The sequence below is a fragment of the Lepidochelys kempii genome, chromosome 16 (genome assembly GCF_965140265.1).
Source record: "Lepidochelys kempii isolate rLepKem1 chromosome 16, rLepKem1.hap2, whole genome shotgun sequence".
In the NCBI taxonomy this organism is placed as follows: Eukaryota; Metazoa; Chordata; order Testudines; family Cheloniidae; genus Lepidochelys; species Lepidochelys kempii.
Genome location: NC_133271.1, coordinates 17,683,854 through 17,705,679, shown reverse-complemented (window position 1 = coordinate 17,705,679; position 21,826 = coordinate 17,683,854). Strand labels below are relative to the sequence as shown.

The 21,826-nt window shown below is 41.3% G+C and overlaps 2 protein-coding genes across 10 annotated transcripts in view; one reads left to right on the top strand and one right to left on the bottom strand.

The window, feature by feature from the left end:
* The window catches only part of FNBP1 (formin binding protein 1), a 95,826-nt gene that overhangs the window by 16,060 nt on the left and 57,940 nt on the right, over positions 1-21,826 (top strand). For all 9 annotated transcript variants that reach the window (XM_073313790.1, XM_073313789.1, XM_073313788.1 and 6 more), the window contains exons 4-5: positions 1,835-1,982; positions 21,632-21,694. In XM_073313790.1, coding sequence (XP_073169891.1) covers positions 1,835-1,982; positions 21,632-21,694 — 211 coding nt within the window. The remainder of the gene's footprint in view (positions 1-1,834; positions 1,983-21,631; positions 21,695-21,826) is intronic.
* The window catches only part of USP20 (ubiquitin specific peptidase 20), a 110,711-nt gene continuing 107,024 nt past the window's right edge, over positions 18,140-21,826 (bottom strand). Inside the window, exon 24 of the mRNA XM_073313779.1 lies at positions 18,140-18,609. Within this exon, the coding sequence (XP_073169880.1) occupies positions 18,575-18,609 (35 nt within the window). The 3' untranslated portion in view covers positions 18,140-18,574. The remainder of the gene's footprint in view (positions 18,610-21,826) is intronic.

The window sequence follows — 21,826 nt, the reverse complement described above, 5'->3', positions numbered from 1 at the left end:
GGGGCAGAGCTGGGTGCCTGACTCGGTGTTGCCGGAGATTGTTGTGTTGCCCCAACTGTCCCCACTTGACCCAGAGACCCAGATGGTATCTCTAGTGGCAGGGACAGCTAGAATGGTGCTGGCCAGATAGGTAGTGCTGTTTCCAAACAGCTCCTCCAATGGCTGACATTGAGGAAATGTATGCAAATGATGATAGAACACATACATGTTTTAAAGGATCTCTCTGACATTGATTGGATCAAGAGTAATTCTTCAAGCTGAGCATCCTAGAATAGGAATCTCCCAAAGGACAGGCTGTCAGACCTAAATTTCACATTTCTTGACTTATATCAATGCACCCAGCATTTTCAAAGGTAGTTAACTGCAGATTCTTATAGTTACACACAAGTTTTTAAAGATTCAAACTGTAGAGGAGTGTATAAATGAGGGACTAGCTCTTCTCCACTGGAAGCTGAAAATAGACTGGCCTCTGCATCCATTGAAGCCAATGGGAATGTTTCAATTGACTTCAGTGAGTACAGTTGTGGACTCAATAGTTTATATAATTAGGTTTATCTAGATTTTGGGTCAGATACTCAGCTGTTGTAAAACAGCTGCTAGACCAATTTACACTATCTGAGAATATGGCCCCTTGTGTCATTATTTGGTTTTAGTGGTTGGATGGTTGTTTTCTAACTATAAGTTGTGACCCTACTGTGGGTCTGTGACCCTCCCCTACTGCTTCTGCAGTCTGCTTTTCTGGATGCAATGCTGCTTGACCAGGACTGATAAGTGTAGCTGATTCCAATAACGATATCTTTTTTGGTCTCTCTCTCTTGCTGTTTTTTCCCCCCCTTGCATAGCTACCTATCTTTCAGTCTTTTCTTTTGCTCCCCATTATGTTTGTGTACACTCACTCACTCACTGTTGCCTCTCTTCACTTGCTTCCCACATCCCCCTCTTATTACTCTCACCTTTATTCCTACCCCTTTCCATTACCTTTGTCCCTTTAAGTACTGCTATCATTTATGTGCTCCTAGCACGGGAAGCAGCAATAAGCATCTAACACTAATAGGATAATTCTAGTATCTAGAAGTGCAACTCTCCTTAGCTGCTCTCTCCTCCAGTTGGTCAGCACTCCAGCCTGTGCTGGGGATGCAAATGATATAATCTGCCTTCCTGAAATTAACCAGATGCATGGAAGCTTATTTTTTCCCTTTTTTAATAATACATGGAATGCAGTGTTACAGATGCTGTCACCCATGGAAAATAAATTTTGTGGCAATCACTAGAAGCTGCTAAAGAGACACGGGGGCGGGGGGGAAATACCTCACAAAGTATTGAGGACAAACACCTTGCAAAAAGTGAACATCATCTTGAAAGGGTTTTAGATAAACTCTGATTGATCCACATCTAAATTATGCTTAGAAAGTATTTCTTCCTTTCTTTTACTAGTATGTATGTATCACATTAACTAAATGTTAATCATTTAGGCAATTCACTGAAATAGGTGTGCTGCTATGCCTGAGTGCAGCAAACAGCAGGATCAGGGACATAATGGTTAGTGAAGCCAGAAAATATTTTCTGAATGATTTTTCGATTGGTAAAGCCCAAATACTTTTGGTATTTATAAGAGAGGCCACTGTAAAACTATAATTATGTCATGGTTATTTTCTGAGAATTGCCACTGCATGGCATGGGGCTCTCTTTCAGTAAACTCCTGCCAATGAACTTGTGCTAAGATCCCATCTTGTGCAGTAATACTGAATGCTGGGAGGAATGCAAGTTCCCTTTGGAGTGTGTGTTCCTGAAAACAAATGGACTAAAAGTATTCTGTATTTTTTCTCTTTTGCAGGTACACATCATGCAAAGCCTTCCTAGCCACACTGAATGAAATGAATGACTATGCTGGCCAGCATGAAGTCGTTTCGGAAAACATGACTTCTCAGATCACTGCAGAGTTAACCCGTTTTGTGCAAGAGCTGAAACAGGAAAGGAAATCGGTAATGGATTTGTTTTTACTCGTTCACAATTAATTATCTATTTAAAGCAGATGATTAATGGTAGTAGAGTTCAATGGTAAGCAAATCTTTTGACAGGAGGTTAACACAAAGTTACTAAACACGATCAAGGTTTGCTAATGAACTGAGCATAGGGGGGAAAAATGGGTACATGCACAGGCGAAACCACTGAACTGTTTGAATCAAACATTATAGCATCAGACAGCAACACCTGCAGGACGACATTCTCTAAATAATGTCATAAAACCCAAATGTGCTTGAGGCATCTTCAGCCAAAAAAACATGGTTTGTACAGTAGTATAGCGTTTAGCATACAATAAACAAAAATGCTTCATCTCAGAGACTAGCTGAAAGAATTCTGATCGGTGGACTGGACCACCATCCCTTACCATGCTAGAGCTGGTTAACAAAACGTTGTCTAAAATTGTAGCTAATAAAAAATAGGTGTTTAGGGTTTTTTTTTGCAAATTTTTGTGATTGGGTGGGGGGGAATCCATTTTTTTACTCAGATTTACTCCCACTCTGCTAAAATTAGCAAAGGTATATGCTTATATGAGTTTCTAGGTAGTAGCTTATACATCCATGGTCCTTATACAGGATGTGTCCATAGCTGCTTTTCTTCTGCAATGCCTGGAATTTAAAACAGCAGATAGCTAGGGCCTGGTTCTCTCCTGTTTTACCCCTTGTGTAGATATTCACCCCTGTGCAAAGTGGGCAAAAATGCTACAAGATCATAGTTCTCCATATGGCAGTGTTTGCACCCATTTTGCACAGGTAAATGTCTACACAAGGGGCAAAGCAGGGGAGAATCAGGCCCCAAGATTTCATTTTTAAACAATAACTCTAGATAGCTAGCAAACTAGGGGTCCATCCTGAAAAGTACTCAGTGGGGGTTGCCAACCTTCCAGGATTGTCCTGGAGTCTTCAGGAATTAAAGATTAGTCTTTAATTAAAGATTATCATGTGATGAAACCTCCAGGAAAATGTCCAACCAAAGCTGGCAACCCTATTGAGTAATTGGGCCCCTTATCCATCAGAGCACTTAAGCACCTGCAGATAGTACCACAGAAAGTGCTTTGCTTGATTGTGGCCCTGAAAAGCATCATCTGCTTAGTACAGTCCGAGAAGGATGAGAAGTCTGCCTATAGTGATCGTATATCTTGGCATGCCTTTAATTTGCAGAATGTCAAACAATCTTCTGAGGCCATTGTGCCTGAGCAGTATTAATAGCATGGAGTATGTCTACACTGCAGTTAGACACCCGTAGCGGGCCCACGCCAGCTGACTCAGGCTTCTGAGGCTCAGGCTTGTGGGGCTGTTTAACTGCGGTGTAGATGTTTGAGCTCATGCTGCAGCCCGAGCTCTGGGACCATCCCACCCTAGAGCCCAGGCTCCAGTCTGAGTCTGAACATCTACACCTCAGTTAAACAGCCCCTTAGCCCGAGTCAGCTGGCACGGGCCAGCTGATAGTTTTTAATTGCAGTGTACACATACCCATAGAGGGTACTTTCTATATAGACTAAACTGGGAGGAGTAGTAGATACGCTGGAGGAGAGGGATAGGATACAGAAGGACCTAGACAAATTGGAGGATTGGGCCAAAAGAAATCTGATGAGGTTCAATAAGGATAAGTGCAGAGTCCTGCACTTAGGACGGAAGAATCCAATGCACCGCTACAGACTAGGGACCGAATGGCTAGGCAGCAGTTCTGCGGAAAAGGACCTAGGGGTGACAGTGGACGAGAAGCTGGATATGAGTCAGCAGTGTGCCCTTGTTGCCAAGAAGGCCAATGGCATTTTGGGATGTATAAGTAGGGGCATAGCGAGCAGATCGAGGGACGTGATCGTTCCCCTCTATTCGACATTGGTGAGGCCTCATCTGGAGTACTGTGTCCAGTTTTGGGCCCCACACCAGAAGAAGGATGTGGATAAATTGGAGAGAGTCCAGCGAAGGGCAACAAAAATGATTAGGGGTCTAGAACATATGACTTATGAGGAGAGGCTGAGGGAGCTGGGATTGTTTAGTCTGCAGAAGAGAAGAATGAGGGGGGATTTGTTAGCTGCTTTCAACTACCTGAAAGGGGATTCCAAAGAGGATGGCTCTAGACTGTTCTCAATGGTAGCAGATGACAGAACGAGGAGTAATGGTCTCAAGTTGCAGTGGGGGAGGTTTAGATTGGATATTAGGAAAAACTTTTTCACTATGAGGGTGGTGAAACACTGGAATGCGTTACCTAGGGAGGTGGTAGAATCTCCTTCCTTAGAGGTTTTTAAGGTCAGGCTTGACAAAGCCCTGGCTGGGATGATTTAACTGGGAATTGGTCCTGCTTTGAGCAGGGGGTTGGACTAGATGACCTTCAGGGGTCCCTTCCAACCCTGATATTCTATGATTCTATGTGGAAGATCCCACAACCACCTCCATCACCTTTCATCCAGCATATCCATGTGGCATTATTGCATACTTGCTCGTGGTGGACTTCCTGCTGCCAGAATGAGAGAGTGTATCATTGATGATACAAAAAGCAAACAGAGGGAATGGACAGAGAGTCAACGGAAAAAAAGAACATACAAGGCCAAAGGAGGAAGCATGCTAATCTAGTATTCTTCTGTCACTTCAAATGTTTCAGCTCATAATTAAGGGGAGAATTTTTTTTTTTAACAGAAAGATCCTGTCAGTTAATTAAGGCAAGACAGTTGGAACATGTGTCAAATGAAACGCATTTCTGTGGGTGTTTTATAGCAAAAGGAAGTGGGATTTGGTATCTTTTTCTTGTGAATAAAGTGACTGGTATTAATATGTAGTAAAAGTGAAGTAGATACACTGTAAATGTGTGATGTGTGAGTGAAAAGTAAGTCATTAGTGTCATTCTAATGAGAGCCAGTGCAGAAGCCAAGTTCAGACAGCATATTGGGTCTATTGATAGTAGCTAATAGCAATGACGGTATAGCAGACAGTATGTGACAATAAAGTTTACTTGCTCTTGCCGGTAGAAATGGAAGACTGTGATCCACCGTTGTTGGTTTGTGTTTGTCTCATGAATGTAGAATGCCTGAACTGTTGAGTCCTTGTCTGATTTGCATAGCTTTCATATTGATGAGTAATATTGAAAAGCAAGCTGCTATTTCCCTTCAGGCTCTTTTCAGACATGTTGTACATTTCTCTGTTGTTTCTTGCTGTAAAACATAAATAATGCATCACTCACACTGGGCTTTGTAGGAGGGGGAAAACTGTTGGTGTGATAAATATCACAGAGGTTTGATATTCTTGCAAAAACATTTATGATACACACTCATGAATGGTTCAGGATTTCTGGAAATTTGCTGTGGAGGGCTCTGCCCTCTGTTTGGTATAAATATATAATTAGACCATGATGAGGTATGTGAGGTAATATCTTTTATTGGACCAACTTCTGTTGGTGGAAGGGACAAACTTTTTAGCTTCACAGATCTCTTCTAGCTGTGAAAGATATAATTAATGTCTGCATAGATAACATATTGCAGACTGGAGAGTTGCTACTAGTAAAAGTATGGGGAGAGGCTGTTGATCCAGTATGGCAGATATGTCTGGAGGCTGACAGTGGCCATGCAGTCGATTGATAAAAAGGCAAATACTTTGTGCTGCTTCTGTCTTGGCCAGGTTTGGAACTCAGTGAGAATCCTGGCTGCCTTATGTTTTTATAGAACAGATCACATACTTTGACGCATGACCTTCTGTCAATCACGAGGGAGCTGTCAGAAAAATCAGGCAAAGATTATTTTTGTGAAACATAAATATGTTTGGCAGCAAAGGTCAAGCCGTGCTTTTAATTTGGTCACATCATGCATTCCACTTTGAGTCTATTTTTGGTAGTAAACTCGCTTGTTTGCATCTGATGGACTCCATGATACTGGTGCTGGAGAAGAGTAAATCATTCGAAGGAACTCTGTCCCCTTTATTCACGCTGAATAGTACCTTACTCTTCAAGTAGTCATACTAATATCAATGAGACTTTTCATGGAGTACGGCACTACTCAGTATGAAAAAGGCTGGCAGAATCAGGCACTGGAAGAGTGCTTAATGGCTTTCACACATTCACATGCGTTATTTATGTTACGGTAGGGCCTAGAAGCCTCAACCATTGTGCTGGTGGTTGTACAGACACATAGATAGAGACTCTTTGTCTCAGAGAGCTTGCAGTCTAAATAGACAAGACAGACAGAGTGGGTGGGGAAACGGAGGCACAGAGGGATGAAGTGACTTGCCCAAGGTCACCAGCAGGTCAATGGCAGAGCTGGGAATACCCAATCTCTAGAGTCCCAGTCCTGTGACCTGTACACTAGATTATGCCTCTATAGGAGCTATGGACACATGTTCTCAATCCAAATTTTTAATTATAGAAGTTAAAAATAAGTTTTATGTTGCCAGGTAAAAGCTGCACAGGAGTCATTCATTCATGTAATGAAAATATCTAATTAACTATGGAATATTCTAACAAGCTTAATGAAGACATTATACGATCATACAATTTTATAGTCATCATTTCTTTCATGCAAAATACAGCTCCAAATGCTTTACAAAACTAAATAGTACTATTAGAAAGTTAAGTAACAGCCGAGAAAGAAATGAAGAGATGAGGCAGTAAAGAAAAGATATGTTTAAGGATTATGATAATTCCATTTATTTGTCTACCTCTTTTCCTCCTGAAGATTTCCAAACCTTATTGCAAACTTAACAAAGTGACATATACAATTATATATAGGGGTCAGGTGATCAATTGTGAAATGCAGACAGCTCTGGGGCAAAACATGACAGCAGTTTGATACATAAGGATACTCAATGTTTTAGGATAGGAAGTAAGGAAGAACACCATATCCAACTGGAAAATACAAGGTTAATTTAGGTAGGCAGAATCTAGTTAACTGGTTTAGAATTTGTTGTTAATATCCCTTCTCTTACTAAAAGTGTCATGGGAATTTTTAATGACCACAGGTGCTCAGAAACATAGTTTTATGTCTCATTTGAAAGCTGAGATTTGGAAAGCGATAGAGTATCAGTGAGGCAGATAGCTGTAGAAAAGTTAGTAAAAATGTAATAATTCAGATAACAAACCTCTCTTTACTCTCTGCCCATAGCTGATAACTAGTATCTTCCACTGTGAAATTCACACTTCCAGATCCACACTGCAAATAACTGTGAATACATTGACAGGTTTCAGAGTAACAGCCGTGTTAGTCTGTATTCGCAAAAAGAAAAGGAGTACTTGTGGCACCTTAGAGACTAACCAATTTATTTGAGCATGAGCTTTCGTGAGCTACAGCTCACTTCATCGGATGCATACTGTGGAAACTGCAGAAGACATTATATACACAGAGACCATGAAACAATACCATGAATACCATGAAACAGTATTGTTTCATGGTCTCTGTGTATATAATGTCTTCTGCAGTTTCCACAGTATGCATCCGATGAAGTGAGCTGTAGCTCACGAAAGCTCATGCTCAAATAAATTGGTTAGTCTCTAAGGTGCCACAAGTACTCCTTTTCTTTTTGTGAATACATTGCAAAACCTCCAACTGACTACTAACTGCAGCTTGTTTAATGCTAAAACTAGGGAGGCAATAAATGCTTATTGTGGTTAATGGTTTGAAAGAGGAAGACCTATTTTAGACAGGGTTGAGAGATACTTTTTATACACCCCTTGGCTGTTTCTGCACATGAGGAAAACCTAGTGAAGGTCATTTTCTGGCTGTGTGCCCAGCAAATCCATTTACTATGAGTGAGTTTCAATTTAAGAGGTTTTATTCTGACTTTTGTGCAGGTTGAGCTATGAAATCCTTAAAATTATCTCCATTAGTTTATTGCATGAAGGTTTCTGATCAGGAAATAGTATATCTTTTAATAAGTACAAATATGGTTAACATATTCTGAGATATAGCATGAATAATGAAGTGTTTCTCAAAGCAGCAACTCATCATGGCAATGAAGCAGGATGTCTTCTGTAGCCAGTGGCACTTTTTTAATATTGTGTAGGAAGATTGAGTCCGAGGCCTAAGGGGAGGAGAGGTTGAGTGTGCACACCATGCACATGTCTCATCCAATTGCATTCCCTTTGTGATCTATCCAAAGTAGCACTGAAATGGACCTCTGTGAAATCTACTCTAATGTAAGTGAATGAAGGAACAAAGATGTAGTGGTGGCAGAACCAGAGCTGCAGGTGGATATGCTGGTTAGCTGGGGCCACAGCCAGACCCTAAATATGAACATGTTTAGGTTTCTGTAACCATGAAAAGCACGTGTTTATAATTAGGCTAGAGTATTTTTTTGTAATGGAAAATGATATGTAGTAATACACACATGCAGATGCATATATACGCTTTTATATGCAGAAGTACACTAAGATCAGATGAAAAGGATTAATTACTTATTTAAAAATAATGCAAATTGTTTGAGTTGAGGTTTTAATTTACAAATCTAGGGTTTATTGTTGTGGTGGTGGTTTTTTGTTTTTTGTTGTTTTTTTTTTGAATGACTGGAGGATTTGTGAAGAATTGCCATCTTTGTCACAGGCAGATGTCTTGTGACAGCTTTATGGGGACAGTTCTGCCATTATTGCATCTTTCTGTTTAATATCAGTAGAAATTGAACTTGTTCAATGAGAAGATCCAGATGGCAGGGTGTTTTATGAGGAGCCAGAAAAGCTAGGGGTAGCTAACCTATTATTTATTCCAAGGTTGTTGGAATGTTTGTAAAGCCCAAAATATCTTTTTTTTTTTTTTTTTTTGGTAGTGTTAATGCAATATCATGGCTTTATGAGCAACAGTACAATACAGTGTAACCCTGATTGTGTGCTTGATCATTCAAGGTTCTGAGCACTTTGGCCCTGATCCAGCCGAACCCTTTGTGCTTAACTTTTAAGTATCTGAGTAGTCCCATATCAAGGACTTGAGGGCGAGGATGCACATTCTCCACATACTCTGCAATACCCATCTCTGAGCAGATTTCATGCCCAACTCCCCTGATTTGATACCTTGCCTATGTCCCCAAGGCCAGATGGCTCAGCAGAGCCACTCGAAGAGTGGGCCACTGGAGTAGCGCATCGCCAGGGTCTCTAAAACTTTGCTTCTGTGGAGTTCTTCTCTTGAAACTGCAGGACTGAAGTGCTTCAGCTTCCCTTCTCTTCTACCGCCTGCCCATCTTCCTGTCACTTCTCAGCCCCATCACTGCCCATCCTCCATCCACACTAGTGCCCTCTGGCCACATCCACTCACATGAAGCTTCTCTGCATTTCCCACCCTGTGGGGCTTAGTGAAGCTCCTGGGATCCCTATAGCCATCACTATTGCACCTCCTCCTCCTGCAGCAGCTCTCGTGCTACCAGGACCACAGTGCACCTTCCGTTACACCGCAACTGTCGAATTTAAAGATTATCTAAAAGACCAAGATTAAATCACACATCTGAAAAACACCAAATAAGTAAATACACACATGTAAAGATACTCATGTATTTCATGACACTGTTCACAGTGCTAAACTTTGGTTACAGTCACAAACAAGAGAGAGAGAACCTCAAGACCAGATCTTAGAAGCAAAGATTTCTTCTCAAGAGACAGCATTTCCTGCCTCTGAGGTTAATTGATCGAGAGGGAAGGCAACTTCTGTCACCTTCTAAAACAACGAGGAGTATTTGTGGCACCTTAGAGACTAACAAATTTATTTGGGCATAAGCTTTCGTGGGCTAAAACCCACTTCATCAGGTGCATGGAGTGGAAAATACAGTAGGCAGGTATAAATACGCAGTTCATGAAAAGACGGGAGTTCCCTTACTGTTGAAAATAGCCCACTTCCACTTTAACTGAATTGTCTCATTAACACTGACCCCCCCCACTTGGTAAGGCAAATCCCATCTTCCCCTCTCTCTGAGAATCCTTTTGCTGGCCAGTGTCAAAGACAGAGTACTGGACTAAATAGATCACACATCTGATCCAGTATATTTCCTATGTCCTACATGGGAGAAACTGCAATGGCCTATCTACAAAGAGCTGCCATAGGCACAAATTAAATAAAGTGGGTAAACAGAGAAAAATTATTACTTTCTCTAATCTCTTCCGGCAATAAGAATTTTAAGAGTAACTTGTAATGATATTAGGGAGAACTTTTAGATAGAAAGGTTAATTGTTAAATTGACAGAGCTTCTTTGATATTAACCACTACGGTGCCAGTCTTATATTATGCCCTTTGGAACGATAAACAATGAAAAGCAGAGAAGGAAAAAAGCAGCTGGTTAAAATGTATTCTACTATATCATAATTTAGTTAGACTATGTAAAGGGGTCAGATAGAAAATGGAAAAACCCTTGTACTCAATCTATTTTGAAATGTCCAGGCATAGAACACTTTTTGCTGAACCATCTGCATGTAAATTAATCGAAGATAATTGGGCTGCTTTGCAATATTACTTCTCCATGTACCTGCAATATCAATAGAACAGAGTGACATAAAGCTCAAACTCAACCCATGGGGACAATCACTGTTTGTTTCTGCAAGACAAATAAGGCTGTTTCATCACAACCTTTCATAAGTAAAATGTTTCACATGAGCAATTTTTAATACCGGACAGATAGCTCTGATCTGATCTTGCTTGTGTCCTGATAAACACCCATTGGTTCATGTTCTCTGTGTATATAAAATCTCCCCACTGTATTTTCTACTGCATGCATCCGATGAAGTGAGCTGTAGCTCAGGAAAGCTTATGCTCAAATAAATTGGTTAGTCTCTAAGGTGCCACAAGTCCTCCTTTTCTTTTTGCGAATACAGACTAACACGGCTGCTACTCTGAAACTTGTGTCCTGTGTGTCTCTCAGGGATTCCTTTAAGTTTAAAATTACACACAAACCTCCATGGCTCCTTCAGTGCAGTCACACAATGTCATTATTCTCCTTTGGAGAATTTGGAATACATTTTGTTTCCACCCTCAAAGGGGCATACAGAGGCTAAGTGAGATATACTGAGATGGCATACACCAAGCTCTGCTGCCAGCAACCCCAGCCCAGCTGGAAAGAGTAATGCTTTGTCTATACTAGGGAAGTTTATCAAAAATTTCCCACCATCTCTGACCCCAGTTCAGCTGCATTGACGTTAACAATGCTGAGCGCTGTAGTGTCAATAGGCTTGCTACAGGTGTTCTATTGTCTGGGGCTCGCGAAAGACTTAGGCTATGTCTACACTAGAGAGCTTGCAGCAGTGTAAGATCTCCAGTGTAGCTGCTCTATGCCAATGGGAGAGAGCTGTCCCATTGACATAATTAATCCACCCCCAGTGAGCAGTGGTAGCTGTGTCGGTGGGAGAAGCTCTTCCACTGACATAGTGCTGTGCACAATCGTGCTTATGCAGGTGTAATTTATGTCACTCGGGGGTGGAATATTCACACCCATCAGCGACATACGTTTTCCTGACATAAATGGAAGTGTAGACATAGCCTTAGACTGAAAACTGACTGAACAGAATTCAACTCTGTACAGTACTCCCTCGCTTTAACATACCCCTTGGGATCCAAGCCATTGGGGTTCAACTCTATACAGTACACCCTTGCTTTAACATACCCCTTGGGATTCAAGCCATTGGGGTTCATCATAGCAAAAGAGTTCTGCAGCGGGGGCTGACAGCTCCTCCAGCTCTGGGCCTGGAGGTGGGATCCAGGGACCGGGTTCATCGTAGCCAAAGGTTCATTATTCTGAAGGGCATTATAGCGAGGGTGTACTGTATATAGACAATAGGTTTCCAAAGGGGCTCGCACCTCTATTCAAAATTTCCAAGGGGGACCACAAATGAAAAAAGTTTGAGAACCATTGTTCTATGCTTTCTGACCCCACAGAAGTCCATGGCAGTTTTGTCATTGACTTTAATAGGACCAGAATTTCACCCCATGTCAAATACATCTCCAGTAAGCATGGTGCTTAAAATAGCTCATTTACCCTAGGATTCAATTTAAATGTAAAAAAAGAATAAAAGTTGATAGTGTGCCTTCAAAAATTAAATTGATTTCCTCTTCTAGTTAAAACATAGTTATTTTAATTTTATTTATGTATATTTATATAAAACCCTAAGCAAAGTGTCCATTTAGGATTTTGTGCACTTTCCCCATATATTTAAAAGTCCAAGCAACTGAATTTGTTAGTCAATAGCTGTGGTCCCTCAGAAAAAATCTTGTCATGGTGCTTATTATTTGTATTGTGCTTCAAGTGTGCACAGTGCTATACATTGGGTGAACTGTGCCAAACAAATAACAGGTCTCGGCACCAAAATGCTTAGAGTCTTAAAGTAGCAGTAAGCACAATACAAAAAAATCATAATAATACAGAACAATCTAGCTGAGTGTGGCCATTAATTATGGAAACCTCCAGTGACAGGTGAAGTTGTTTTAAAGGAAGAGAGGGAGGGAGCTTTGGCAATACATATTTGGAATCCTCATCCATTCGAGGTGATGTGGAAGTTCCTGTGTACTGATGGAAAGTCTCTTTGTCCTTCATGGTAGAATCCCAAATAAAGTGATGTGCCCAAAAAAAAGCCGTTATATTTTACACAGGTATTAAAATACAGTACTGTATGCCATAGCCCAGTACCTTGTGTGCAATAGGAAAGGGCCTAATTCCAAATGGAAATACTCCAACTGGAACAGGCTCAATCCCATGATTTGGATGTTCTTTGAGAAGAATTCAGTGCAGCCCATGCCCTTCTGGGTATGGGCAGCTATGCATGTCTAAGTTTAAGAAAGCTGGAACAGAGTCCTAAGGGCTCAGGTTTCAGATTATTAAGAACAAACTGCTTAAAGGGGCACTGTCAAGGCCTGTAAGTCTAAAACCAGACCAACCAGATCCATCTCTTTTTTTGGATACAGATGTATGAGAATATTACACACTTCTGCTGTTCCCATCTTCTGCATTATGGGTAAAATTTCCCCTGTGTTGTGCACATAAAATTGTCTGTGAAGCACTCAGAAACTATAGTGACGAATGGCATAGAAAAGCCCATGAGACAATTAATAATTCTGTCTTCAGAGCAGCCTGTAAATAGTGTGGAGTAAATAAAGCACGAGGCCAGACGTTGAACAATGAAGAGAAAACAAAATAGTAAATAGCTGCTCATTAAGTGAGTGCTGTCCGTTATGTGCACTGATGAAGATAGGGATCCTGTTGGTTAGTCTCTAAGGTGCCACAAGTACTCCTTTTCTTTTTGTTGAAAATATAGTATGTGATGATGTAATTAAAGACTGTTTGATAAGGCCTATAGATAAAGGGGGCAAATTAAGGTTGCGCTGGGAACATTAAATGTGGCATTCCCTCACTTTCAAGTTCTTGACTTTGCAACCTTAATGTTCTCTTAATGTAGTTTTGTGTTTATAATACTATATAAAGGCCAATCTTACTTTGCTTTTCAGGAATAGCCACTTCTTTACTTTTCAGCCATGGTCAAATACACGATCAGTTTAATATCTAAAACATTTTTTCTTAGGGGGAATAAATCTTGCATCAACAGGGATATGTATTTGTTGATCATAGTAATTTTTTTTCTTGAAGTCTGTATCCTGTGTATTGCAAGTCACAGGGGAGATGGGAGTTTAGACAGGCCCAGGGAAGGGATTGTACTTGGAACTGTTATCCCCCACCCCTTGGAAGGGGGCAGAACTGAGATTGACCCAGCTGGAGAGCCGAGGACCAAAGGGCAGGCGAAGAGCCTCCAGGTAGGAAGCGCTGGGGGTGCTACTTCATCCCAGAGCAGGAACCTTTGCATGCAACCTGGCCAAGTAGGGTACTGAGAGACACCCTGTTGGTCAGACTGAGATTGGGTCCGGGGAGAGCTATAGAGACTTTGCCAATGGAGTGGCACCATGATGGGCTCTATTGGACAGTGAAAGTACTGAGCCCAGGGAGGGCTGCAGGACATTACTGAGGATTTTGAGTTATGCCCAATTGGACAGCATACCTTGGAAGGGGTTTGTTTTGTTCCGTTTTGCACGTGAACAGAGTGTGACTTGGCTGGAGGGCTGTGTCACCGGAGACCCACTTGATATGCGCAGCAGCCAACAGGGGGCACCGTGAGCAGAGGGAATTGAGAAAAACTGCAGGCACATGCACTCTCCACCGGGGGCACTCGTGAGCGGTGAGTGCACTCCATTACACACCTCCCGTTGAAGTCAATGGGAATTTTCCCAATGACTTCAAAAGTAGTTGCATCAGGCCCCAACTCCATTCACACAGGCCATCAGGTGGTAATAGGTCTGATTCCCCATTGTCCTGCACCTTGTACACTCATTTACACTAGTACAAAATTGGAACAAAATGCTACCATTCTGATCTGGTAGCCTTTTATATCCACTTTGCTTGGTGTAAATGATGATGGTCATGAAGGCTATGGATATGTTTTACGTGGGTTGCTAAGCTGTTCAACTCGTCTGTAGGTCAGATGCCTTGAAAAAAATATTTTTCCAGAAAAATCTCAAGGCTGGCAAAGTTGTTACCAGAATATCTGGACCTTTTAGTGAAGATTAAAAAGCAGTTTGGGGAGACTTAAGAAGGAAACATTCACATTACTGTGATACAAATGCCTAACTGCAATGTTACTGCATGTTGATTTGTCATGTGAGTAACAGTTGCCAGATAAGACCCAAAGCATCTGAAAATTGTGCAGTGTATCATAGTATAGCCAACATCATCACAAGGGAAACTTTTTTCTTTTTAAGTTGTCCCTGTAAGTTTTCTCTGTATTTTCTTTTGCTAAAGGATTTTTCTCCATAGTTCATTGCATTGTTTTGCTTAGTTCTGTAGTCTCTAAATGGTCTTGTTTTGGGTACTACTCTTTCATGTGTGCTTTGTGTTAGTATATATGCAGTGTTGTAGTAGCCCTGTCGGTCCCAGGATATTACAGAGACAAGGTGGGAAAGTATAGTATATACTTTATAGTACCTACTTCTGTTGGTGAGAGAGAGAGAGAAGCTTTCAAGCTTACCTGGGGCTCTTCTTCAGGTCTGGGAAACTCATTCAGGGCAGGTTTATACTTAAAATGCTGCAGTGGTGCAGCTGCTTCAGTGAAGACGCTGCTACGCCGATGGGAGAGCTTCTCCCATCAGCAAGCTACCCCCTTTCCTGGAGGTGGATTAATTAGGTTGACAGGAGAAGCCCTCACATTGACATAGCGCTGTCTACTCTGGGATGGGGATGGGGAGTGTTAGGTCATTATAACTGTGTAGCTCCGGGATGTGGATTTTTCACACCCCATAGCACCATAGTTATACTGATGTAAATCTGTAGTGTAGACTTGACCTCAGAGTGTGTCAGCGGAACACGAGGTGGAGCAGATTGTTTAGCATAAGTAGTTAACACATATTTCAAGGGACCATTCAAGGTGAAGTAGCCCATTAATACCCTTCCAGTCATAGGTAGGAAAGGGGAGGGAAGTAGCTGGGGCGGGGGCATTGTTAGTGGGTTAAGATCATTGTATGAGTCCATAAATCCAGTATCTCTATTCAGTCCATGATTTTTTAGTGTCTAGCAAAGTTATGAATTTAAGCGGCCAGGCTCATCTTTTGAAAGTGTTGTGCAGGTTTCCTTTGAAGAGGGGGACTGATAGGTCAGCTGTAGAGTGATCGCTTTGTGAAAAGTGTTCACCTGCAGATGATGGGGTGTTTTTGTCTTTTATCATTTTCCTGTGTTAGTTCATTCAAGAGTGTAGTGATTGTCTGGTTTCAGCCATGTAGTTGTTGTTGGGGCATTTGGTGCACCGGCATGTGTATCTTGAAAGGTGTGTTGTTCGTTGCAGCAGTGAAGATATGTCTGCAGATTTTCATCTGTTGTTCTGGCAGGATCTGGCACTGCTTTGAGTTGGTGTGTCCTGGTCTGTGGGGAACTTGCATCTGATTATGAGGTTGGGGGGTTGTTTAAAGACTGGAAGAGGTGGTTCAGGAAAGATTTCTTTCAGCATGGGTTGTAGTTGTTTGATGGTACCCCATAGGGGCTCCAGTGTGGGCTGGGAGGTGACAAGTAGGTAGTGTGGTCGAGTTGGTCTAGAAAGAGAAACTGTGTCCGCTAGGGGTGTGTGGTTATGTTGGTATAGACAGAGAAACAGTCCAGAGGAAATAGAAGCACAGAGACAACAGGCCACTCCACTGCACATGTCTGACTGTATTGCGTGCCAGGCATGCCAGTAACTGCATCCTGCCTGTCATCTGACTCTCCATGTTTAAAATAAATAGCTTGGTCAGGTCAGGGTTCGAGCATTCACACTCCGAAGGGAATGCCATGTTTCTTATTGATCAACTGCTTAAATAAGCACATTGCTGTGACTCAGCTGCATACATTTGTGTGAATAATTAGAAGTGCTGATGTTCAACATGGTTTCCTGAATTATTTGTCATTTTCACATATGCTGTATGTGCAAAAGATAGAATAGCTAATTAATGGGAACATCAGATCTGGTTAAACACATTCTCACTATATATATCTTAGAACATGTTCCCTGAAACTTCATGAATGGAAAACTGGTCTTAAAATCTATTTTTTTCTTAAATTCAAAATCCAGAAGATTGAACAAGAAATATACTTTCTTTTAGAGAGAGACTACAAAATAATGTTAAAGAAAAGAATTTGCAGACGTCAGGCTAATGCAGTGCATGGAAAACAGGAATGCAGGTCAGGAGACCTGTGTTCTGTTCTGGGCTCTGCCACAGACTTCCTGTGTGCCATTTGGCAAATCACTTCATTGCTCAGTGCTTCAGTTTCCCCATCTGTAAAATGGGGATGATGACACTTTACAGAGGTGGTGAAGTGCGTTGAGATTTGTGGATGAAAAGTGCTATGTATTATCATTCACTCTGCTAGTGTATCTTACGCTTATCACTACATGCAGTGTTGTTGTAGCCGTGTTGGTCCCAGAATATTAACAAGACAAGGCGGGCGAGGTAATATCTTTTATTGGACCAACTTCTGTTGGTTAGAGAGAGACAAACTTTCAAGCTTACAGAGAGCTCTTCTTCAGATCTGGGAAACTACGGTTATGTCTACACTAGGGACCTTACAGTGGCACAGCTGTACTGATGCAGCTGCGCGGCTGTAAGATCTCTCATGTAGCCACTCTCTCCCATCAACATAATTAAACCACCTTCAATGAGCAGAGGTAGCTATGTCGGCAGGAGAAACTCTCCTTCTGACATAGTCCTGTTCACACTACCACTAATGCCGGTGAAACTTATGTCGCTCCAGGAGGTGCTTTTTCGCACTCCTGGGCAACATAAGTTTTGCCAACATAAGTGATAGTGTAGACAAGGCCTAACTCAGTGTCACTGCTAAACACAAGGTTTGAACAGATTGTTTAGATTGTTGCCCCCATAGCAGCTATGTAGGTGAAACCAGACAATCACTGTGCTCTCAAATGAACTCTCACAGGAAAATGATAGACAAAAATACCATATCACTTGTGAGTGAACACTTCACAAAGCTATCATGCGATATCTGACCTATCAATCCTCATCCTCAAATTAAACCTGCAGAATACTTTCAAAACACGAGCCTGGGAGCTCGTAACTTTGCTAGACACTAAAAATCATGGACTGAATAGAGACACTAGATTTATGGTGTATTACAACAATCTGTAACCCACTAACAATGCCCCCTCCCATCTGCTTCCACCTCCCCTTTCCTTCCTATGACTGGAGGAGTGTTAGCGGGCCACTTCACCTTGAATGTCCCTTGAAATATGAGAAGCCTCCCTGTCCACTTAGCACTGTCACTAACCACCGGAAGTTAACATAACTGTGTTGCTCAGGGGAGTGGATTTTCCACACCTCTGAGTGACATAGTTAGAGTGGCATAAGTTTGTAATATAGACCAGGGCTGAGTTAATTTCCTAGATCTGAAGAAGAGCTCTGTGTAAGCTCGAAAGCTTGTCTCTCTCATCAACAGAAGTTGGCCCAATAAAAGATAGTACCTCACCCACCTTGCTTTTCAGTTATCACTACATTCAGGCATACCTCTGATGAGAAAGACATAAATGCTACAAGCCAAACTGGTTTGTTTACAAACTAATTTAGAGAATAGCTGTAAGAAAAATACCAAGATGCAGAATTTGAAATTGAGATGACACAATTGTACAGTGAAATACAGAAAATATTCAAACTTTAACTCTGCAGAATAAGACAAGACCCTTTTCATGGTCTCATTGCTTCATTTATATAAAATGAGCTTCTTTTAACATGTAGCAGTATCTGAAGAGACCGCTGTTTGCTCAGATCATGATTGGCTGCTTCTGTCTTGTACGTTACAGCAATTTGTAGAGTTCTGTTTTGTAGAGAACATCAACCTGAAAATAACATTTACAGATCGTACAAATTTAAAACATTTTTGTTGATTCCAGTGAGACCAGCTCTGGAAAATAAACAGTCTCATGTTCGCTCTTATCTTCTTGTTTCGCTTTGACTGCAGAATTATCTCCAGCCACTAAATTACGTTCTGTTAAATCCTAATTCGTGAGTGAGTGAGTCTGTCTGTCCCCTATATGTATTTATGAAACATTAAACAGTAACACTAAGGGCTTTGAGCAGGTATAGTACTCAGGAATCAGCTCCCTTCACGCATGGCAGCAAATCTGCAAGTAGAGAAGACAAGGAAATCAATAAACATTTACGAAGGATAGCTACAGGCAGGAAATGCAGTGTGAAGAAAGGAAATCAATCTTGTTTGCAGCCTCAGTGTAAGTGAGATAATATTCCCCATATCTTTTTTGTCAGAGATATATTGCTCAGAAAGAAAATTAAAAGGACTAGAGTTAAATTGCAGTTGTTACTTAAGTAGAGTTCAGGAGAACAGACCTATGAAATTAAGTTAAATGTAGGAGCATTTCAAAAAGTCCATATTGGGGAGAAAACTGTATCTTGCCTCATAAGTAGCCTGAGGAGTTAAAGGGAGCATCAGAGGATGAGTTGGTGTGAATCTGATTCTAGGTAAGGAACTCTACATCAGTTTGGAGGAGTTTGGTTTGTTTTTTTTTCCCTCGAGCAGGGAGTTTACAGTGACATGTTTTTGTAATGTCATACTGCGGTGAGTGTGTTTTTTCACCGAACTTAAATGTGGTGGGTAAAGGTCAGAATAGGACAAGTATCAGAGTTAATGGGAAAGGATGTGTTCTTCAGAGCTGTAGTATTGCCAGCTTTTCAGCTGCATTGCCTTTTATGGCTTGGCTGCTTCACATTCAAGTGTTCTCTATAGATGGGACTGTGACAATCCGACTTGGGCATTGTTACATAATTAAAAGTTTCAGAGTAGTTAAAAGTGTTACTGACATTGGGTCTCCCTCTTTTTCCTCTCTACTATGAAAATTCTAGGGAATTAAATTAAAGAGAAATGATGTCCAGCACTGCTTTGTTTCGCTGCAGATGAGCACCCAGGCCAAAGGAGAGATTTTTTGAGTCAGCAGTGTGCCCTTGTTGCCAAGAAGGCCAATGGCATTTTGGGATGTATAAGTAGGGGCATAGCGAGCAGATCGAGGGACGTGATCGTTCCCCTCTATTCGACATTGGTGAGGCCTCATCTGGAGTACTGTGTCCAGTTTTGGGCCCCACACTTCAAGAAGGATGTGGATAAATTGGAGAGAGTCCAGCGAAGGGCAACAAAAATGATTAGGGGACTGGAACACATGAGTTATGAGGAGAGGCTGAGGGAGCTGGGATTGTTTAGCCTGCAGAAGAGAAGAATGAGGGGGGATTTGATAGCTGCTTTCAACTACCTGAAAGGGGGTTCCAAAGAGGATGGCTCTAGACTGTTCTCAATGGTAGCAGATGACAGAACGAGGAGTAATGGTCTCAAGTTGCAGTGGGGGAGGTTTAGATTGGATATTAGGAAAAACTTTTTCACTAAGAGGGTGGTGAAACACTGGAATGCGTTACCTAGGGAGGTGGTAGAATCTCCTTCCTTAGAGGTTTTTAAGGTCAGGCTTGACAAAGCCCTGGCTGGGATGATTTAACTGGGAATTGGTCCTGCTTTGAGCAGGGGGTTGGACCAGATGACCTTCTGGGGTCCCTTCCAACCCTGATATTCTATGATTCTATGATTTGGGATTATATACTGTGGTATTTAGAATCCTCAGACTGGTCTTTATTCTTTCCCTCACCTGAAGGTTAAAATGAGTTTGTGTTAGATACTATTAGGTGTTCTGTGGGAGTGATGATAGTGGTCTTTGGAGTCTTATTTTAAACCCCACATGGGAAATGGCCTGCTTGTTTGGTGACATCAGAAAGGCACATAGGAAGTGCCATATTGAATCAAGCCAGTGATCCGTATAATGCAGTATCATGTCTCTCAGGCAGTGGCCAGGACCAACTGCTTCAGAAGAAGGTGCAGGAAACACTGAAGTGGCCACTTGTGGATTAATCTGTTTATAGGGGTAGTTTCTTCCTAACCCCACCAATTAGTAGCTGGCTCTGACAGTGAAGCATGGGGTTTTATCCTTTCTAACGTAACTGTGTGTGTTGTCATTTTGCATAAAATAGGTATAATGCCTGACCCTGCATGGTGCTTAATTCCCAGATGGAAATAGTGATGCAATGTAAAGGCATGTCTGTGCCAGTTAGTGGATTATTGTTGGGGTTTCTCTTGGTCAAGGGGCTATTACAGGAGGCAATGTGTGATAGTGGTTGAGCAGGGGACTGCAAGTCAGGATTCTTGTATTCTATTTACAGCTGTGCCACTGAGTCAGTGTGTGTCTCTGAGCAAGCCACTTAACTTCCATGTGCTTCACCTTCCTCCTGTGTAAAAAGAGGATATACCCATCTTTGTAAAGTACATTAGAGCCTCTGATGAAGAGCAGTCTATAAGTGCTGAGAGCTGTTGCTTAGAATTGACTCTAATTAAGGAGAATTTCAAGCAAGCATCTCTTACTAAGACTATAGTATGATATGAAGAATACAAATTCACACTACTATTCTTGTAAGGGGATTAATCTGTTTTTAACAAGATATGTTACTTAATAGGCTGCTTAACAGACATTTCACAGGTCAAATTTTCTATAGCAGCTTAATGTAGACAAGAAAATATATGAAAAATAAGGTTTCTGCAGGAATCCAAAGTAATTGGACACGTCTCAAAACCAAATAGAAGAGGACAGCTGGTCCCACAGACTTAAGCCTGTAACAGGGGGAAAGAAGAACATGCTCATATTGTATGTGAATGAAAATCAGTTAATAAAGGACCAGTATCAATACCAGAATGTGCCAGTCAAGGAGGATGATTCTGTATCATGAAGATGGCTGAGCAAGTGTCACATGGAGAAAAATTTTAATTCAGAGGCAGTGTTCAATTGGTATTTAAAGAGATCTTGTTCAGATGGGAGTAGTGTGGGGATGGTTGAATGGGAAACCAATAATTAAGGGTTACAGTGAACAATGCGAGGTAGAATTGCTAAAGGGATTAATAATACCTTGTCTATGAAACCTCTTTAATTGTTACCGATGTAAATCCATGGCCTGCTGAGACATAAAATAGCTATCGTACACCTGTGTGGCTTGGTAGAGTCACAGAATAGATGCAAGATTTTTTTTTGTTTTTCTATATCTCCTCTAATGTAACTGTTTGCTGTTTCTTTTGTTTATAATATTTTGGCTTTTTTTCCACAGCACTTTCATGATGGCAGAAAGGCACAACAAAACATTGAAACTTTCTGGAAACAGCTTGAAGCAGTAAGTGGAAACATTTTCAGAAGTGATGTTATAGCTATATTGACACTGTCTTCATAGAGATCTTTCTAAACATTGTGTTTGAAAAGAGATTATGATATGGTTTGAGGAGAACATCTGAAATCCAAAAGAACA